Source organism: Tetrao urogallus (assembly GCF_951394365.1).
Source record: "Tetrao urogallus genome assembly, chromosome: 20".
Taxonomy (NCBI): Eukaryota; Metazoa; Chordata; class Aves; order Galliformes; family Phasianidae; genus Tetrao; species Tetrao urogallus.
In genome coordinates this window covers 2,902,402-2,923,560 of record NC_136833.1, presented here as the reverse complement: position 1 = coordinate 2,923,560, position 21,159 = coordinate 2,902,402, and the positions used below count along the sequence as shown (strand labels likewise).

General features: G+C 41.9%; 1 protein-coding gene across 1 annotated transcript in view; it reads left to right on the top strand.

Annotated features, from left to right (window-relative positions):
• GTF2I (general transcription factor IIi) overlaps positions 1-16,952 on the top strand; it is a gene marked incomplete at both ends in the record, with an annotated part of 45,256 nt that extends 28,304 nt beyond the window's left edge. Inside the window, 18 exons of the mRNA XM_079545041.1 lie at positions 156-227; positions 798-981; positions 1,300-1,367; positions 3,602-3,673; positions 4,209-4,392; positions 4,851-4,909; positions 5,341-5,424; positions 5,907-6,002; positions 6,930-6,995; positions 7,828-8,011; positions 8,906-8,958; positions 9,645-9,755; positions 10,444-10,527; positions 11,308-11,491; positions 12,359-12,387; positions 13,695-13,757; positions 15,121-15,159; positions 16,894-16,952. Coding sequence (XP_079401167.1) covers positions 156-227; positions 798-981; positions 1,300-1,367; positions 3,602-3,673; positions 4,209-4,392; positions 4,851-4,909; positions 5,341-5,424; positions 5,907-6,002; positions 6,930-6,995; positions 7,828-8,011; positions 8,906-8,958; positions 9,645-9,755; positions 10,444-10,527; positions 11,308-11,491; positions 12,359-12,387; positions 13,695-13,757; positions 15,121-15,159; positions 16,894-16,952 — 1,691 coding nt within the window. The remainder of the gene's footprint in view (positions 1-155; positions 228-797; positions 982-1,299; positions 1,368-3,601; positions 3,674-4,208; positions 4,393-4,850; positions 4,910-5,340; positions 5,425-5,906; positions 6,003-6,929; positions 6,996-7,827; positions 8,012-8,905; positions 8,959-9,644; positions 9,756-10,443; positions 10,528-11,307; positions 11,492-12,358; positions 12,388-13,694; positions 13,758-15,120; positions 15,160-16,893) is intronic.
• Positions 16,953-21,159: the final 4,207 nt, after the last annotated feature.

Below are 21,159 nucleotides of genomic sequence, written 5' to 3'. Positions count from 1 at the left end.
CTCCAAATGGGAACTGTGGATTGAAGGAATATAAAAGCACTGCTTTTATATTGTTGAATGCGTGCTGCTTCAGCTGTCCAACTGAAAATATAACCAAGTAATTAGGGAATGTTTTATTTTTATTTTTCTTTTGCCTGTGTCATTCTAAAATGCAGTGAAGGAGGAGTGGTATGCCAAAATCAACAAACTGAGAAAGATGGTAGATCAGCTCTTCTGTCAGAAGTTTGGTGAGCACGGCGTTGTTGTTTACTGTTGTGGTTTTGTGTTTCTTGAAGGTTGCTCTCAGTCATTTGTGTCAATGTCTTCATAAGTGGCACCTTTGATTATTCATAATCCTAGCAGCTGATTGGAGGAAAAAAAAAGTAGTATTACTCTGTGTATACAACTAGTTAAATTCTTAGTAAAAGAAGTCGAATGCAATACCATTAAAATTTGAACATTTCTGGATTTTATGAATTTTATGAAGTTGACCATTTTATTTTATAAATCTGGGTTAAAATATGACGTGATAGCAGGTTTAAAACTTTGGATAAAACCATTGTATTGTGCCCTAGTGAAGAAGCCCTTAATAATGTCTGGCAATGTGGCTGCCCAATATCAACGTAATGCAGTTTGGTAGAAGTTTGTTCTTGATATGCTGAGACTTGGAGTCTGTTGGATTCAGATATCCTGCATTGTACCAGCTTCTGAAGTCATGCTTGCAGTGATGTGGAGGTTTTGTAGCTTTGAATGAAGCTTGTTTTTAACAGAGAGAGATGGCAGGCTGTCCAGTTAATGGGTTTATTCTGTTCTAACAGCTGAGGCCTTGGGGAGCACTGAGCCTAAAGCTGTTCCATACCAGAAATTCGAGGTCCATTCTGCTGACCTCTACGTTGAAGGTCTACCTGAGAACATTCCTTTTAGGAGTCCATCCTGGTATGGGATCCCTCGCCTCGAAAAAATAATTCAAGTGGGCAACAGAATAAAATTTGTAATCAAAAGGTAAACATTTGTTTTAATGCCTCATCTTTTATTTTTTTTTTTAAAGAGGGCAAACAAACACCGTTTATGTAATCAACCACCTGCTTTCATTCAGTCACAAAGCATTCAGTCTTTGTTTGCCAAACAGGCACGTGAAATATTCTGCATTTTAAACTGAGTATTTGCAACCCTGACAAGTTTTCCAAAATATTTTGGTAGCGCGTCCACGAGTGTGAAATGCTCAACAGAAAGATCCCAACTTTTCACTTAATGTTATAGAAAGCATGCATTGCTTACGTTGTGTGAAGAATGGATAGATGATCTGCTTTCTGTTTGCAGGCCAGAGCTGCTAACTCTCAGTTCACCTGAAGTTACTCAACCTGGGACAGACACACCAGGCAAGACAGGTGCTGTCTCTAAGGGGCATTGGTGTGGTCTCAAGGGATTGGTGTGGAAACTCATTTGGATCGTTACAACACTTTTCAAGAAGTGGTCTTTCTGTGATGTGTGCCATGATGTGCTTCTTGGGAGGTTTGAGCAGAATACATGAATCATCATGAAAATAGATGGCTTTCTGAACTGTAGTGCATTCCAGCTATCTTTGAGTAGCTAAAATGGATCATATGCACAGCCCTGGAGAGCTGGAGTTGTTATCCTGCTCTGATGCAAAGCTCTGAAGTTCCTCAGCATTTCACAGCTAATTTAGCTGGGCTTTTCTTCAAGCCTCTGTTGTTAGGGAATTTTAATGACTTCTTGAAAGCAGAAGTGCTTTTGGAATAGGGAAAGAATCCAGATTAATTTAATGTGATGTTTTTATTGTTGTTTGCCTGAGATAGCAGAATGCTCTTTTCTTGCTACAGAAGTGTATAATCCAGATCTTGATATATTTTTTTTTTTTTAATTTCTTTTAAGTGTGAATCTGCTTGTAGTAATAACACAGACTGAGATCCAGAGGGTCCTAGGCTTTTTCCCACACATTTCTCTGGATAATCAAGCTCTGACTTGAAGAACCAATTGTATTGAGTTCTCTGCGGGGGGGGGGTGGGGGGGGGAATCAGACTTGTAGAATCATAGAATGGCTTGGGTTGGAGGGGACCTCGAGGGGCATCTCATTCCAGCCCCCCTCCTTGTGATGCTGACTGCTGGATCAAGCACCAGATCAGGGCACGATCCAGCTTGGCCTTGAGAACCTCCAGGGATGGGGCATCTGCGCGCTCTGTCAAAAACTTACCCCTGGCATCTAATCTAAATCTCCGCTCTTCTAGCTTTAAGCTCTTGCCCCTTTTCCTCCCACTATCTACCTGTAGTAGAAGTTGATTTCACTCTTCTTTATGATCTCTCTGTAAATACTGGAATGCCATGAAGAGGCCTTCTCTACTCCAGGCTCAATAAGCTCAGCTCCCTCAGTCTGTCTGTGTAAGAGAGTTGTTCCAGCCTTCTGATCATCTCTGTAGTCCTTCTCTGGACTCTCTCCAAACATTCAACAACTTTCCTGTACTGGGACACCTTCTCCCCCCCCCCCCCCCCCACTGCCTGCTTGCACCCTTCTGTTGATGCAGCCCAGAGCACTCCAGGCCTTCCAGGCTGTGATTGCATACTACTGGCTCATGTCAGCTTTTCCTCAAGCCCTTTTCTTCAGGGCTTCTCTCAGGTTCTCCTCCCAGTCTGTGCACATATCTAGGCTTGCCCTGACCCAAGCCTGGTGTCCTCAGCAAACTTGCTGTGAGTGCACTTGATTCCAACACCTGTGCTATTGGTAAAGATGTTAACGAATACTGGTCCTCACATGGACTGCTGGGGGACACCACTCCTGAGCAGCCTCCACCTGGAGGTAGAGCTGTTGACAACAGCTGCAACCATCCAACCATTCCTTATCCGCCAAATAGTCCAGCCTACAAATCTGTATCTCTCCAATTTAGAGGTAAGGACGTGGTGTGGAGCCATATCAAACACCTTACACAGGTGCAGGTACATGACATGTGTCGCATTTCTGTTTGTCCACTGATGCTGTCGCTGCACCGTAGGAGGCTGCTAGATGGGTTGGGCACAGTCTGCTCTTAGTGAAGCTGTGCTGGTTTGCTCAGATCACTCCTTCATCTCACATGTGCCTTAACGTCTCTTCTAGAAGGATCTGGCACTGTTTGCCAGAAAAGATAGGCATTTTCTGGCTGCTAAGGGCATCTTTTGTTCATCTAAGCTACCAATAGTCAGCACTCCTATATTGACTTCTTTGTGACAAAAAAAAAAACAGGATTGAAGATGATTTTTTTAAGCTAATAAAAATGTTCAGAAAAGCACTCTTTAAATCCCTGTCTTCTGTTGTAAAGGGTGTTATACACTGGAATTAATTCTATCTTTGGAAACCAATAGAATAATTCTTTCCTGCATCTGAAAGACATCCTGCTCTGAAAAACAAGTTCTCCCACTTTGGACAATTTTGAGATTTGTAACTACATTTAAAGAGATTTTCCATTATATAAAGAGAGTTCCATGTATCATTTAAGCTTCCATTAATAGTCATTATTTGCTGCATGTCCTTGTCTATTCGTGTGCTTGTCTACTCATCAGGTTGAGAAAAACGTGTTCAAATATGTCTCTTTATCTAGAATTGAGTAATGCTCTTTCTGTTTCTTGTTCTCAGCCAAAGAAGATTGGAATGTCAGGATCACAAAGCTAAGAAAGCAAGTAGAAGAGATATTTAATATGAAATTTGGTAAGTGAAACATTAAATTAAATTAACTCTTTTATAAAGCTGCTGTATTTTAAAACTGGTCTGTAAAAGGTGTTTTCAATTCTACTGTACTTATGTAAGACATCAGAAATGTGCTGGGATGTATGGAGGTGTTGACTTCTCTCACATACTGCCCATCCCAATACTGACCCATCCCACTAACTTACACTGATGACTCTATGACAGCATCCCAGCCCTTAGTTTTTCTGACTGTATGATGGAGAGGATAAGCATGCAGAAAGCTTTTGGATGTAAGAAGTTGCCAGAAGAAAATATTAGGCACAAATAAATAAGAGCTTAAATAAGAGATGTTATCTGTGGCACAATGGACAAAGGCTTCATTTGTAAATATTCTACATAAGATAATATAAAATCAGGGTACACATTTCTCTTGGTTAGGTGGTTGTCTTTGTTACCTCTGAGCAGAACAGCTTCTGGAAGCCAAGCTTCTTAAAATCACTGGAGTTAGAATACCTCCCATTCAAGTGTACAAACTGTTGTTAATGTTCATTTGCAGCTTTAGCTCTGGGGCTTTCAGAGGCAGTGAAAGTTCCCTATCCTGTATTTGAATCAAACCCCGAGTACTTGTATGTGGAAGGCTTGCCAGAAGGAATTCCCTTCCGGAGTCCCACGTGGTTTGGGATTCCACGCCTGGAAAGAATCGTCCGCGGGAGCAACAAGATCAAATTTGTTGTTAAGAAGTAAGTTGGTAATTCAGTAACTTCCCTCCTGATTTTGCAGTTGCTTGATTTTCTTCTTGGAAAACTAAGGGTTTAAATTCCAGCTAAGTGCTGTTTCCATGAAGCAGGAGATTTTTCACCTAAATTGATGTCATGAAAGCGTGCGACTTCCTTAGGAAATTTAAATGCACAGTTTGTGTTTTGTGCATCATGGATCTAGGGGAATAAAATGGCACTGAACCTGGAAGCTTCGTTTTGTTTTTTCCTCATTTGTTTGTTTATTAGAGCAGAATGTGTAGCTTTCTTTTCTGGCTTTTTCTCCTTATGGATGGAGAGTCACAAATGCTTCTGGCAGAACCTTACTGTGGAAAGGGAATTTACATACATCTAAATCTGACAGAATTCCGTGAAATTTGGGATATTTTTCTGTATTATTTTTCTTGCATATGGAATTGAATCATATTCTGTTCAATTTTTAGGCCTGAGCTTGTCGCCTCCTATTTGCCATCAAGACTGGCTAGTCAATTAAACACTAAAGGTAAGCAGTTAAGTATTATTTGCTGCTGTAGATTCATAAGCATTTGCTGTCTGCATCCTTAGCAGACAGAGATCTTTATGGTAGGAAAACACGGTGTTGCAAACAAAGTCATTACTGAAGGTGAACTAGCAGGGCAGCCTCTAAATCTACTAGTATTAAGAAAAATTGCTTGAATGTAAGTATATTTCTCTTCTTTTTTTTTCCTTTACTTAAGACTATTCCAGTAGAGAATATACTGTTTACCCAAGTTCTACAGCTTTTATTTTGCTGCTGTCTGGATTGTTCAGTTTTTACAGTGTAAGCTGTACTTAGTGCAGATACAGGTTAGTCTGTTAGAACTTTCAAAATGTAGTTTGGTTTTCTTGCTAGCAGTGCAAGCTACACAGCATAGAGTGTTTGTGCATTACAGCTTATAATATCTTGATTTCCAGCAGCAAATCCAAAGAGTTCGAAAAGGTTACAGAGTCCTGCAAGCAATTTACAGGTTCCAGAGATAGAAGTTACTGTTGAAGAAGGTAAGGAAGAAATATAATAAAATATTCTTACACGTTCCTGCTCTATTCTTGTAATTGTTTTACCCTGTTCTTTTAAGTTTTCATTTTGTGGAATTGATTTGTCTGCACCTTGTGTAACAAACCCAGTATCATTTCAGGGCTGCGGATACGTTTCAGTATAGAAGATTTTATTTTTCATTTCTGAATAATACCGGATTCTGTGCCATGATGGTTATGTAAAATGTGTGAGTTTGACAGTTTGCTTGAGCCTTTTATTCCAAGCAGAGATGTGGGAACTGATGTAGTCCTGAGCAGAGCAATGACAGATGTGAGCAATTGTCAAATGCTTAATTACGATCCTGGAAGAAAGTCTGAAAGCTTTCTAATTCCAGTCTTGATTCAGAAGTTAATCTTTCTCTGGTGATCAAGCTGGATGTGTTGTTCTTCTGTATGATGCATGCTTCTGCTCTCTGCATGTGTACAAGTAACGTCTTTCTTTACAGGTCCTAATAAAGCACAAACAGCAGATGTTCAAACCAATTCTCAAACCAATGGGTCCAGTCTGAGTTTCAAGCTAAGAGGAAGAGACTTTTCTTTTGGTAAATATTATGGGAATTAGCATGAATACATTCCATTCATATTGGTGTTGAAAAATCTGGTGGTTTCATATCAGAGAGATTTTGAATTCATTCACAAACTTCTTGTTTTCACATACACTCAGTTCTCAGTCATCAGTAGTAATATGCATCAGAGAAACCCTGGATGATGTTTGAAGAATGCTCTTCAAATGCATTACAGGTCCATTAAGATCTTATTAACCTTCAGAATTAAACCCTTGAGATTTGTGCTGCTCTGTCATGTCACACTGCTGCAGACTCTTGATGGATTTGCTCTCTGGTGCACAGTGCCATGGAGTGCTTTGGCAGAGCTGAGGTCTTATGTTGTGCATAAGCTTAATAAGCCCTCCGTGAACCTGAAGCGTTGAGCCTCTCTGTGCAGATGTATGTGAGTGGTACGTAAGAGGGGCAGATCTGAACTATGGTTAGTAAGCCATGCTCTAACAGAGTTGATTTTGTGAGATCTCTGTGTTGGACCTCTCCAGTGCTACCAATTCCATAAAACCAGTATAGTTGAGGTAAGCCTGGAAGTGACACAGTTGGGCATGTGTCACTGAATGCATAAGAGCTTTCTGCTACTATTTGACAGCTGGCTCAGATGAGTAATTTCTTGCCTGATATTATAAATTTGGATCACTCTTGCATTAATTTCAATTTCAGTGCACTTGCTGTATGTAGTAACAGTGTTTTTCAAAGCTTTAGCAATGTGAGGATCCTCATGGCTTTAGGTTTAGGCTGCAGCAGAACGTTTCGGGGCCATTTGCAGAATGAAAGCCATTTTGTTCTTTTTAATGTCACAGTAAATTGGTTATCAAGCATAATAACTTATTAGGCGGCTTTAAAAATATTCTTCAAGGATTAATTCACTGTGTGAGCATTGATTTAATCATTCCCATTTTCTCCTGACAGAGGCGTGGAATGCCAAAATCACTGATCTAAAGCAGAAAGTTGAGAATCTTTTTAATGAAAAATGTGGTAAGTTCATTGATTCCTTATCACTGAGATGCCTTTCTAATGAACACGCAGTTAGACGTACGACAGATACGTTCACACATTTCTTCCCAAGGTCCTACGCTCCTTGCATGCTGTAGTCACTCTCTCACTTGAGCTCATTCTCTCATAGGGTAATTGCAGTTCTGTGTCACATTTCCTCTCATTATTTTGGTTTGGAAATGGAGAAGTTGTGGTTTGATTACTGCTTCTTTAATGACCCAGAGAAATGGTGATTCCACATCCTGCCACTCCTGTTAAGCGTTTCTCACTCTGGTTATGAATGGGAGTTCGTATGACTGGAGCCTCTGCGTGATAATGTATGTTCTAGAGAGTCATGTGCCCAATCAATTCCCACTGTTTCTTCTGAAGTCATTGTAAGAATCTGAGTAGATATACAGACATACATACATATCCATACTGAACCATCTCCTCCAATAATTGGAGCGAGACAGTCATTACTCCTGCAAGTGCAGTTTTTGGAACAAGAACACCAGTGTCATCTGCCATCGGTGCAAACACAAAGACAAACGTGTTGTGTATAACGAAGTGAAGTACAACTAATAGCCTTGCATGCACCTAAGCCAGTCATAAGCTGTCTAATGTTTTCAACTGCTAATTACAATCTGGCTCGCTGCATGGAGATGTGTTGGGTTGGTGATTGTTTCTCTTCTTGCCTACTCACAGCCATCACCAAGAAAAGCAAAGCCTGCTGCTTCCACTTCGCCTAGTGTGTATGTGTCAGCTGTGCTAACCTGTTCATACCCGAGGCGTTCTCCTTTCTAGCTGGTGGATTATTGGCTCTGTTGTGTTTCAGGGGAAGCACTGGGGCTGAGTGAGCCAGTGAAGGTACCGTTTGCGTTGTTCGAATCCTTCCCAGAGGTTTTCTATGTGGAAGGCCTACCAGATGGAGTGCCCTTCCGACGACCTTCTACCTTTGGAATTCCGAGGCTAGAGAAGATTCTGAGAAACAAATCTAAGATAAAATTCGTTATTAAAAAGTAAGAGTCTAACACGTTCCTGGTAATCCAGTCCTTCAGAAATGAACTGTACACTGAAGAATAAACTCTGTGATGCCGAGTTGCTGAATGACTCTCTCACCTGTCTAAAATACACACTGGGATATCTTAGTAGATGAGAAAATGATTAGAAAGCTCTTGGGGAGGTGGAGTGAGATGTAGTCATTTTCTTCTGCTCTGGAGGACTGACGACCTGTTTAGGGCTGAAGAACAAATCCAGGTTCCTTAGCCCATTTCAGTGTTTGTATCACTTGTTTTTTTCCTTCCAGTACCTGAAGGAGCCTACAGGAAGGCTGGGGAGGGACTTTTTATAAGGGCAGGTAGCGACAGGATAAAGACCAATGGTTTTAAACGGAAAGAGGGTAGCTTCAGACTAGATATTAGGGAGGAATTCTTTACTGAGGGTGGTGAGGCACTGGAGCAGGTTGTCCAGAGAGGTTGTGGATGCCCCCTCCGTGGAATCATTCAAGGCCAGGCTGAGTGGAGGTGTCCCTGCCGACAGCAGGGGGTTGGAACGAGATGATCTTAGAAGTCCCTTCTAACCCAAATTATTCTATGATTCTGTGTAGTTCCTATTGCATGGGGCACTTATGAGTTAGCCAGAGCAAAAACTTACTAGCAGTACTGAAGGCTGCAAAAATGGTGTTGCAAGAATTGGTTTTACTCATTTAGCATGGGTTCAGATAGCCATGTGCCAGTGTGGAAACAAGCAAGGGAAGTGTGGAGGTCTCTGTCTGGCCTAGAGCATTATGGCATTTAAGATATCAGGTAGTTCCTGTCTTTTAAAAAATAACCACTGGGATATGGTGTGGTCTTTAATGTTGCTGAAATAAATGTGGTTGTATTGTTGCACATAAATGTTTAATCTCTCTGCAGGCCTGAGATGTTTGAGGCGGCGGTGAAGGAGAGTTCTGCTAAAAGTCCCCAGAGTGAGTTTTGCAACTGCTTAATGCCCTAGATAAGTCTGTTTCAAGGATTGAATGCAAATGAGGAATGCTGCTCGGTGTTGATGAATCCCTGAAAGATTCACTCCATGTTGTGGTTGGTAGTTTGGTCTTAAGATGTAGGGAAGTTGTTATCCAAGCTGAATTTGAACTCCAGCCTGAAGTCCTGTGCCACTGGTCTGCATGCATAGCAGCTCTCTCTACTTTCCAAACTATTTGGAATATAGCTTTAGCAGGGGTGTATGAACACTCTGTTATCCACAATAAAATACTCATGTCTGATAGAGACATGCCTTTCATCAAAATACAAGTGATGTACAATCCATAGAAGTAATTCAGATCTTAGGTTAATTGCTGCTGATATGTAGCTCATTCAAAATGGGGAGTTCTCCATGGCTGGTGTGCAGATAGCTGGTAGAAAATTATGTCAGCTGAGGCAGATAATGGATTAAATGTTTTGAGTCATTGTTAACTTGTATTCCGAGTCTGGACTGTGTGGCTCAAAATACAACTGCAGGGCAATTATTCTGTGAATGCGTTTTGGAAACGAGATTCGGTGTGCTTTGAAAGCTTTGCAAATCTCTGCTGTTGTGCCAGATTTCCTTTATATCTGACATTCAAGATGCGTGTTTCTCCACAGCTGTTTTTTAAATGAACTCTCTTACTTTCAGGAAAAAATAATCCATCTAATACAGCCAGTACAGCAAGCACCACAGCAAATACAGCAGTGAACACAGCAGCAGGAGTTGAAGATCTTAACATCATTCAAGTAACTTTGCTAGGTGTGCATAATCTGATTTCACTTTGTACTCCTTGCATTGCGGTCTTCACAGTATTTGTTTCATCTGATGTTTTCTTACAAGCTGGACAGTTGACAGAAACACAAGCACAGCCAAGAAAAAGCAACATTTAGCATCTTGTTTTTCCATGTTAAATGTTTTCTGACTTCTATGAATATGAGTATCTATTTGGTGATGAGTCTGGAATATTCTTGATCCAGCCCTCAAGTTGAGAAGTATCCTTATTTTTCCTTTTTTTTTTTTTTTTTTATCTCTTTGAATAAATTAAATACTGGTTGCCAGCTTTCTTGACAACTTCAGGAGATCTGATCTTGGATTTAACTGATTAGCCATGCAGGCTGAACTGTTTTCTCTTGAACAACACTGACTGCTTTCTCAAGCATGCGTTACATTCATTAGAAAGGAGCTCCATTGCATGCTATGGCTGTTGATTGAATCTCAGTTTGCTTTTGTGTTTCCCCCACCATTATAAGTACTGTAAGCAAATGAATACAGTTTGTGTTTTTGGATGAAGCTTACAAAGCCACCTCTAGGAAGGAGATCTTATGTTGTTCATGTAAATACAATTCTGTGGTACTGTCAAGAGTAGCAACAAAGGCAATGTGTGTTTCCAAACCTCAGGGAAAAAAAGCCTGCTTAATTCTCATGCTTTTCTAACAATTTATTTCAGAGGATGAAAGTGAAAGACTTTCAAAGGTGGAGAAGGCCAGACAACTGAGAGAGCAAGTGAACGATCTCTTCAGCAGGAAATTTGGTGAGTGCTTCTTACCTCCCCTTTCGACATAAGTGAGAATGGAAATAATGCTCCTGTGGATGTTACTGAATCATCATTTCTGGTGTATATCATCATTGAAATGAAATGAACAAATTTGACAATTGTATATGGAAGTTGTGCTCTGACTTCCATAATCTTTGATAATGCAAGTAGGTTGTTGGGTATTTCGAACAAGTCTCAGCAGGACACGTAGCTTTATGTTCTCCCACATCCCATTTCTTTTGTGTATACATGAACAGAATATTTATTTTGCTTGGAAACCATGATTCATCTTACAGCTCCATAGTCTCAAGCAATTTGTACTTGAAATTAGAGTAACTTTCAAAATACAACTTCCAGCTTTCTTTATTTTACTGTGCAATTGCACTGTACAACTATAATCACCCGAGTTTCTTTATCTGAAATTCCTTTGCTATTGCCTTGTTGAAATATTTTTTTTGTGGGTGTTGGAGGAAATGCTTTATTTTCCTTCACTTTGTTACTTCCTCAGCCTATTTTTTAGAAGAAAGGGAATCTGGGCTCTTTATGTGGGAGCTGTCAGAGCGGGCTTTTAAACTAATGATCTTGCAGCAACATTCATGAGTGCAATCCAGAACGCCCACTTCTAACACTAATGATTTAATCATCAAGTAGATTTTGGTTTACAGATGTGATAGAAAGCTGGTATTTGCATTTAGTTTCTTAATTAACTGTGTTTTCTTTCTTCAGTGTGATCATAAATATGCGAACTTGAAAACAAACATGACCTCTCTCATTCAGGTGAAGCCATCGGCATGAATTTCCCTGTGAAAGTCCCATACAGAAAAATCACAATCAACCCCGGCTGCGTGGTGGTGGATGGGATGCCTCCTGGAGTGTCATTTAAAGCTCCCAGTTACCTGGAGATCAGCTCCATGAGGAAGATTTTGGAATCATCGGAGTTCATCAAATTTACCGTCATCCGGTATGGAGCTGCGTGGAGCAGATTGTATGAGTGTGAGGACAGCCCTGTAGCTTGTATAAATTCGTGTTGCAAGAAGAGAAGTTGCAGTGCCTCTTTCAGTAGTGGAAGACAGGGCTCTTTGGGTTAGCAGCGTCAGATCAAATGAAGCCCTGACGTTGGCAGCAATGTGACAAAGGTTGTATTATTAATCTTAAGGCAGGCTGTCTTCTGAGATGCTGTCTTACTCATTTTATGTGCTGCAGTGCTGTGGGCTCTGCTGTCCTGTTTATAAAATCAAGCCTGGAGACAGTTCCCTGCTCCAGAACTTGTTGACAGTAGATAGTATGTTTGTGCTTGTGTTATTCCTGATGGTTTTGAAATTTGTATCAAAATTCTTGTGTGGAGGTAAATTTTTTTGATGTTTTTTCTAGTATTTTAAAACATAATATTTACAATTGCAGTGTAAGTAAGTTTTTGTGTACGTGTATATGCACACACACATCTGTACAGAGTGTGTTTGTGTGCATGCAGCAGAATAGATGAAATACTGAATCACACTCAGGAGGACTTCAGGAACTGAAAACAAATATTAAAGTTGTTGTAACTCGTGAAATGACAGTCTGCTCCAAAGGTATTTGAAAGCTTTGGTCTCTATGGAGAGAGAGACACTGTTTAAATAGAACTTAAAGGTGTCTAAATTCTCAGCCCTTGACCATTAAGCACCCAGGAGGTGCTATGATGGAACCTCCTGTTTTGTTCTGCTTTCTGTTAGCAGTTGGTAGCAGAGCTCACAGCTTTTAGGTGAGGATGCCTCAAGAGGGAGGTCCCACACAGTGCTTCACAATCAGCATGGTGTGTTCTTTCTGTTTGTTTGTTTTTTTTTTACAGACCATTTCCAGGACTTGTGATGAACAACCGTAAGTAATTTCTGTGACACTGATAGCAAATGTAATTTTGTAACTTACCAGGATCAGTTTTCTCCATGTTGACTTTGTGGAATGTGAAATGAACACGAGAGCAGTGTGATCAGTGCCTAAAATTAGCATTAGCTTTGATAAGAAAATGCAAGACACTCATTTTGTATTTTTCAGCTGCAGGGTCCCAAAGAGATTTAGGACCCTGAGTGAGCAACACACTGTCATGGCAGTGTCTGTATTTTCAGTTTGAATCCATCATAGTAGCAGCTAATTAGCAGGAGTTAAGTTAATAAACAACTTTAGAGCAGCTGCAGCACTGTGTCCCAATAAGAAGTCCTGCATTCTGCTGAAGCTGTAACGGTTGAGAGAGGCAGAATGCAATTATCAGTGTGTTGCATTGCATGTTACTCAAATATGGTTTGAAAAAACAAGTCTTAGTATTTCCAGTTGCTTATAATAATTGTGACCTTATTTTTTAACATCTTATTTAAAGAAAAAGCAAGCAGCAAAACACTGTTGTTACAAGTGACCCTTGTGTTGCATTCTTTCAGAGCCAATGTGGCCAAATAACCTGCTGTCAGTAGTTTGGCCTTACTCAGCCTTAGCATCCCAGTACTCATCCATCTGCATCAAGCCACAAGTACAGTATTCTGTACTGAGGTCTGAATGGCAAGGACAGAGTGTTCTCAGGAAGGTTTGTAGTTGGGAGCTCATAGTGAGCTGCTTAGCAATCCTGGGCAGGATCCTTAGGTGGGCAGGAGATCCCTTTGTAGGAGGGAGCACTTCAGGCAGATGAACATTGATGATGTTGCCAGAGGATTGAATTAGAAATGAAAGAATCTATTAAACTGTTGGCTCTCCAGCATAGTTTTCAGTGTTTGTTGGGACTGATGCTGGCAAACTGAAGAAGGACAGCGGATGTGGGATCATCTGCCATTACCAGAGCAGGAAATTGGTCACTGAATGTGTGACTTTCCTTCAGTATCTGTGTCACTTAATTATGATCAGAAAGAACTGACATTGATATTGGAGTGAATTATTGTTTGTTTGTCTCTGAGCCTACTTGCAGATATGGAACATTCCTGCTCTGGGGAACATATGAGAAATTACTAGGAAATTGTAGGTGCTTGCAGGCAAGACAGGGGAATGCTTTTTTCTGAAACAAAAAATAGTGAACTGTGGCTCAAATAGTGACCTTGTAATGCAACAAGTTTCAGGATTTGCAGATACCAGAGGTCAAATTGCCCTTGTGTTACACATGGGACCGGTTCTGTTGTAAAGTTAATGATGATCATGTCTGATCTTAGAGCTAATGGAGAAAACTGAAGCAGAAGCAGCACCAACAGCAGCAGCAGCACCCACAGTACCAGGTGAGGCAGTGTGACACGTGTCCTTGCAGAAGGGGTGGGATATGGAGTTCTAGATGCTATTGGCAGATGATGTCAGCAGTCATGCCCTGGGGATGCACTGCTTATGATGAGCTGTTTGATTTTGACAGATGCTATGCGATGATGATGTTTATAGCCATTAAATATTAACACGTTAATAGAAAGAAGCACTGCTTCCTTCAAGCGATGTCATTGGCATGTTCCTTAATTTCATTTTTGCAGATGATGAGTGAGCTGAAAGGAAGGATCAGTAGAGGCAATATATAAAGGCAATTCCGTGTCTGTTTAATGCTGTCTGCTTAACTCAGAGTGTGTGTCTGTGCCAGATCGATGTTCAGCCAAGTTAAGTTTGCCTGCAAAATGTGTAAGAACCCAGAAGAGGGTCTGGGTGGAATTTCTGTCCACTAAACGGCACTGAAAGCCCTGTTAGATTGTATCTGGACTGCACTCACAGGACCCTTCTTAATCTGAGTGGAGAATTTTGTTCGATGCTGGGAGTTGCTGAACTAAATGCAGTTGAACAACTTCCTTTTGACCCAGTATTTCATGAATTCTCACAGGCCTTTCAGAAGTGTGTATCTCAAGTTGCCAATAGCCTTCTGCTATTGACTGAACAGACTGTCACTCAGAGAAACAGAGAGAAAACGTTTAATAAACATTTCAAGAGTAAGGGGCACTTCTGTGGTAACAGGAAGGGAGCCGTTCCCCCCTGCTTCTGTTGGGAAGGGGTGGCAAGGAGAAAAAGGTCTGTTTCTGTTGGATGAACTCTGTCCTTAACTCACCTGCACTGTTAAAAAGGTTCTGTGACTTTCCCAACAGCTCTCAGTCTCTAAGCCATCCACACAGATTGTAGAAAAGGCGTTATGGAAATAAAATGTGATTTTTGCCTTCTGCTCTGCAGCTTCCCCCTCTCCAGCAAAATACACGTGCTCACCACTGAGAACAGAGGTATCCAGGAGTGGTGTGATGTGTGTTTGAAATCCAGACATATTGAAGTGGTTTGAATTAAGCTGATGCAAATCTGATATGTTCTGTGCAGGAATGCGTTGTTTTGCTGGAGCTCAGTGATGTGTGCCACAGTGACCCCCACACTGAGGAGAATGTTAATGTAATACCATGAATGTTTGGGTGCTTTGTGTATTTTGTTATGAAGTCAATAGCAAGCTACAGATCTTTGTCTCAGAAATATTTATGTGATTCTAAGAAGGGAAAAAATGGACTCTTTTTTTCTTATTATTTCAGAGAAAACTTAATTTTCTAGCTTTTGCTAAGACACTCACCTGTTTCGTACCCTGGAAATGACATGCATATACATTTGACTTTTTTTTTTTTTTTTTCATTTAAGAGCCAGCTGAACCCAGGCAAACAGAGGTATCTTCAGGAGGTGAGTGTTTGTCTTCAGCTGTATCAACAAATACTTGAAAGTCATAAAATCATAGAATGGCCTGGGTTGCAAAGGAGCTCAATGCTCATCCAGTTCCAACCCCCTGCTGTGTGCAGGTCACCAACCAGCAGCCCAGGCTGCCCAGAGCCACATCCAGCCTGGCCTCGAATGCCTGCAGGGATGGGGCATCCACAGCCTCCTTGGGCAGCCTGTTCCAGTGCCTCACCAACCTCTGTGAAAAACTCCCTCCTAAAGTCATTTTGAACAAAGCTGCATCTTTCTTTTGAAAAAGACACGTCAATCTAAACAACAAAAAGAGGCATTTGTTGGTTCCCAGGACATCTGTTTTAATATTGTGCTGCATCACGTGGAAGATACTCTGCAGCAAAAGTTATTATTCAGATAATTGTACAAAAGAGTTTTACGAATTGCTGTTTTTGGTGGGTGAGTCATGGCTATATATAGGCTTAGAGGGATTGCTCACATCCTGAGTTATCTATCTGAGCATCTAGTTATTCCACGCAGTCAATTTATGCAAGTGAACGATTGCCATCATCAGGGAATTTGAATGCAGTATTGGCCTGGGTTTACTCTCAGGGTTTGTTGAGGGGAGCTGTGAAGCTCTGGAAGAAAAAGAAGTGTGGAGAGCAGTGCTGCCACATGGCCAGCAGCACTGGGGTGGACGTGGCTGTGCATCACTGCTTTGCATCTTAGAGCTCACAACTTGAGTTTGTTCTCTAGTCCTGCTTGGACTCTCTGAAAGAGAGAGCTGCAAACTGCAGCACTTCTGTTCTTCTGTGTCCTTTCCTGGGGAGATGTCCTTTCTAATTTCCATCGCTCGTGGTTTCTGAAAGCTGAAACATCAAATGTCTTTGTGCTGCCAAAACGGTGTGGGATCACTGAAGCTGTTAGTTGGAGTGGAACAGTTCCTGAATCTTTAAAGGGGAGTCTTTTAAAGTGATTCTTTTGAAGAAATAGACAAATGTGTTTTTGAATTTGTCACCCAAAGCTGCAGTCAGGTCCAGCTATCAGAGAAATGATGCTGAGGAAAGGCGTGTTGCTGCTGAAGTGCACACAGTCCCATCAGAACTAAGCTGGGAGGGATCAAGCATCATGTGCTGAGACAGCCTCGCTTTGCTGTGATGAATTACTCTAGCCCTGAACCTTGCAAACAGCTTCAGTAAAAAACCAATTTCCTTTCAACATCATACTCTCTGTTTATAAAAAGAACAAAATCAGGCTCCAGGACATACAGGCAGTGCTATAAAGGCATGAGATTGCTTTGATTTACCTCCCAGCATCCCTGTGAACAAGAAGAGCAAAGATTTTCCAACGAAGTCTCTTGGAAGTGAAAAATATTTATGAAAAGTTGATGAATGCTTTAGCCAACAAGATCAGATTTCTCTCTTTTTTTAAACATCTAATAATGCCTTCCTGTGTGATGCTGTGCATTGGAGAAGAAAAATTAGCTAAGGTCAAAATTTATTTTGCATGGATTGAGATATAACAATGCAGAAATGGTCTGTGTGTGGTTGGGGAGAGCAGGGGTCTTACAGATGGAAATAAAGTGTGAGAAATGGCCAGTGCTGAGAAAACAAGCTTGTGCAATGAATGTTAACTTGTTAACCAGAAGGCATGACTTGAGCACAAGGGCGTGTGGTCAGATGTTGTTTGCTGGTTTTGGAAGACATTCAGTTCATTCATTTGTTCACTGCATTTGTCCTTTTTCAACAGATGTTACAGAAACAGAAGAAAGTTGTCAAATAAAGCAAGAACCAGAGCCAACGTGGTAGAGCTCATCCCTGCTGCGGTGAGAGAACGTTGTGGTTCTTGGAGTTAGTACGTGTGGAGGAGTAAGCACTGCTCAGGGAATAATGCTTTTACAGTGCAGGGGGGGGAGGAGAGGGCGAAGATTGGATGCCAGAAGGTGCCAGTCCTTCACTTGACTTGGAATTGTTTTGTCTTAATTCTCTTCTGTGTAGAATGCTTTCACTACCTTGCCAGAATACAACGTAAAGTGTACTGTGTTCAGATTTGTGAGGGAGTCATTCCAAGGGAGATCTGGGCTGTATCACAGCCTGTGAATAAAAATAGGTGATGGTAATTACGTACCTCAGAGGGAAATCATGTTTGTGAAGAGCTCTGACGTGGTTGGTGAAAGAGCCCTCTGTCAGTGCAGCACAAACACTGACTGATGGAGAACATGATGTGGCCTAACTGATGTCATGCATCTGTTGTTGGTAGTTCTAACACTCACATGAAGGCTGTGTATATATGACCACCCCAGCTTCACCTGGAGAATGTAGGTTTGTTCTCTTGCTGACTCTCTTCCACTTTCCTTGGGATATGAAACAAGCTTTGTGGGCACCCAGGCACAAATTAGTCCTGCGAAGCACTCCCAGCACATCTCAAGGCTCTGACAAAAGGATAAAAGTCACAGAGAGAAGTGGCAGAACCCACTGCTTGGTGCATGTTAAGATCTGTCAGCACCAGGGCTAAGCTATTGTGAGCTGCAGCCCTTTGGGAGCGAGGCTGGAGCCTCTTGCAGACAGCATTTGTGTAATTCTGTAACATCTGCTCCATCCCTGTGTGGCAGTGGCATGGTGCAGGCCTTGCTCCAGAGCTGCAGTGGTCCTTGTGTTCTTTGTAAAGGACTAGCTAAAGAATGTGTATTAAAGCAAGTATTCCATCAAATTGATATAGGAAGCACTCGAGCACACGTGTAATCCCACTGATGAAGAGCAGTGCTCACCTTCCATGTGGTCTTTAATTCTGAGCCTGAAGAACTCAAAGCAGCGCAGCCCACAAGTATTTGTAGCACGTCATAGATCAGCAGTGAAACTAACTCACTTTCGTTTTACTTCTGTCTAGCCAGAAGCACCCAGAGCTGAGAAGAGCTTGCCAGGACTGTGCTGAGCTGTGTGATGTAACTGTATGAGAGAAGTACCTTCTGTACAAACCCTTTTGTACTTTGAGATAGAAATGTCTACTTTTTCAGCAGTTCTGTGAATTGACTTAACGTGAAGAATGACTGCAGGTTTGGAATGGCTGGTTTTGCTCTGGAATATATGATAAGGACTGAATTTGTTGCAGCAATACTGGGGAGATGATAAGGATTCAAACGAACGGGGACTTAACAGAGGCCATCTACATTTCCCAATGAAGCTGAATTCCACTGTGCCTGAATATATCTCAGCTTCTGTAATGAAGAAACAGTGCAAGTAGCTCAGTTTGTTAGTTTCACTTTGGAGAAAACAGATCACTGATTTTTTTTTTTTGGTTCTTGCTCCTTTCATGGCTGATTGGCCAATGGTATGTGTATATTTGCACTAATTTTTCCTACATCTGCCACAACTCATATGTTTCTCATAAATAAAAGGTAAACTGGTTCACTTGACTGTTAGTATGCACTAATGAGATGGGCAGTATATCAGTTTGTGGACTAGGAACCCTTTTAAATTTAATCCTTTTATAGTTTGCTCCATTAATTGAAAGTAATAAGTGCATGTTTTATCAGAGTATCACGTGGGATTTGTATGATGGGTCTGCTCTGGCAGCCCTAATTTAGGCAAAACGGAGTGAGATTTTCTCCTGCAGGCTGTGGGTAATGCCCTGCTGTTCATCCAGAGCTACCTACAGAATCCTGCATCACAAGCTGCTGTAAGCCCTAATGTCTCAGAACTTAGATCTCCCATAGTCCTGTTTATGCCCCACATCATGTGAGAGTCTCATGTATTCATTTCTTGAAGTTTCACAACCCGTGAGAGTTGTAAAATTCTGGCTCGAGGAGGTTGGGATGACTGCATTATGCACAAATGCTCGACCTTATTCCCTCATTAAGAAATAAAGATATTTCTGATGGTTTTTTGTGACTGTCCATATATGTTCACACAGCAGTAACTTTGTAGGCAGCTAGAATATGCTACAGCATAGATACTGCAGTGAAGAACTGAGTTCCTGTTCCACCCTTTGGACAAGGAAAGCAGCTCTGAGTGGTGCATCTGCAAGGACAGTTTTGAAGACCTGTGTGCAGTTGGCTGTAGTGTCTGTCCTGAGGAACATCGACAGGAGGAACTGTGCAGACAGGTTCCGAGCAGCACATGCTGTGGGTGTAAGGCAGGGAGAGGGCTGTAGCTCATGTGCTGGCACGATTGCTCCATGTAGGTCTTAGTGCTCCTGCTTTATGATGTTTGGAGGCATTGTAAGAATCTGGCTGTCATTGCGGTGGCAGTGGGGGCAGGGATAGCTCTGTGCTGAGCCGTTTTGAAAGTGCTGACAGCAGGTGATGGATGCAGTGCTGCCCTGTGTCAGCCCCACAGCAGTGAGCCCAATGGATTTTTTTACCTGGTGACTCAGTGGTGTGGGCACTCTCCCAGCTCATAGCCATGACATATTTCACTTCAGTGGACCTCTGTGGATAAGTTGTAACAGAATGACAGCCAGTTTCACAATTGCTGCCAGACGTTTTTAGGGTGGGGAAATGAAGTTAACACAGCTTTTCATGCGTTTTCAGCTTCCCTTTTCGAGAAGGCAGAAGGGAGGGCCATCCCTCCTTCACTATCATTGCCCTTAGGGCAGCACTCCTTGCCTTGTCTGCCCAGCAGGGCTCTGTGCTGCTCATATGGAGTTGGTGCTAACGTGAGTTGAGCGGGGCATCATAATGAAGGAACTGTAAAAATAGTTCAGGCTGCTGCCTGGCGCGGATGTCCTGGAAATGCATCACACCCTGGGCGTATGAGAGCTTGGAAAAGTGAAGTGAAAACTGATGATGGTGGTTTTACTGGAAATGCTGAAGGCTGGGATTGGGTCCATCCCTATGGCAGATCTCATTAGTGTTGGGGTGCACATCAGCAGTGCTCTGTCGATTCTTTCTGATGGCTCTTTTGATGGTCTCGGGCATTTTGAGTGATAAGCAGTAGGGATAAATTAAACTGTCAAAGTAATTGCACTGATATTTATACCTTCCAAATACCAATTTTATATTGAAAATGATCTATGTATATAGTAGGCTGCAGACTTTTAAGGTGTTGACCATGTACGAAAATCTGATTCATTTCTGAACTAGTAATACATGAGGTGTTCCACTCTTTGGGCACTGAGGGATAATGCCTTAAAAAGCCTTGGCTGTACTGATAAATGAGGAAATAAATACAATTGTAACACCTTACCAGAGCTCTGAATGTTTTCTTTCTTCCAGCAGAGAATGCCTGCGGTTGATGAAGTGCCAGAGGAGCATCTGTCAGAACACACAGCCTGTCCTGCTCCGTGAGCTGGTTCTGCTCTCCTTAAGAGCAGTTTGGTTACAGGCAGTGTAGGACACCCTCAGGTCGGCACCCCGATCTCACTGCAGCAGTGACTGGGTGTCACGTGAGGTCCAGCACAGCCCTTTGGTGCTGGTTGTGGGTGCAGTGCCATACAGAAGGAGACACTCCATTCTCCCGAGGAGCTTCACACGTCCAGTGCTTCCCCTTTGGTGCCCTTCTTGACCATACAAACCCCATCAGCTGAAGTCGTGCTTCCCCTAGAAGAGGTGTGCAGTGCTGAGGAGCATTGCTGCTGCTGGCATTTGAAGCCAGTGGGAATTCTCAGCATCGCTCAGGCATCAGGTGCTGCCTTCAGGTGCCAGCTTTGTTTTCCATACACATGAATCCTCTGATGAACTCCATAAATCAGCTTTATGTCTCAGCTGGGTCGTTACTCTTCCAAGAATTTTCTTCTGAAATGGCTTTTCTTCCTATCTAGGAATTGTGGGGCAATTAGTGGGAGCACTAATCAGTGCATCATACCGAGCAGCACGCTGAGTTATGCCTTGCATTGCATTATAGGCTAACCCGGTGCCAGCAGTAAGACCTAAAACCTCCATTTCACTTCTCACATTACAGGAAGAAAAATGAGGAAATAGAAATAAACATGTGCACTATTTCCAGAGATGCACTGTCTGTAACTCAGGTTTAAATTTAGTACAACCCTAATTAAGAAATGAGCTTTCGTAAAAACGTT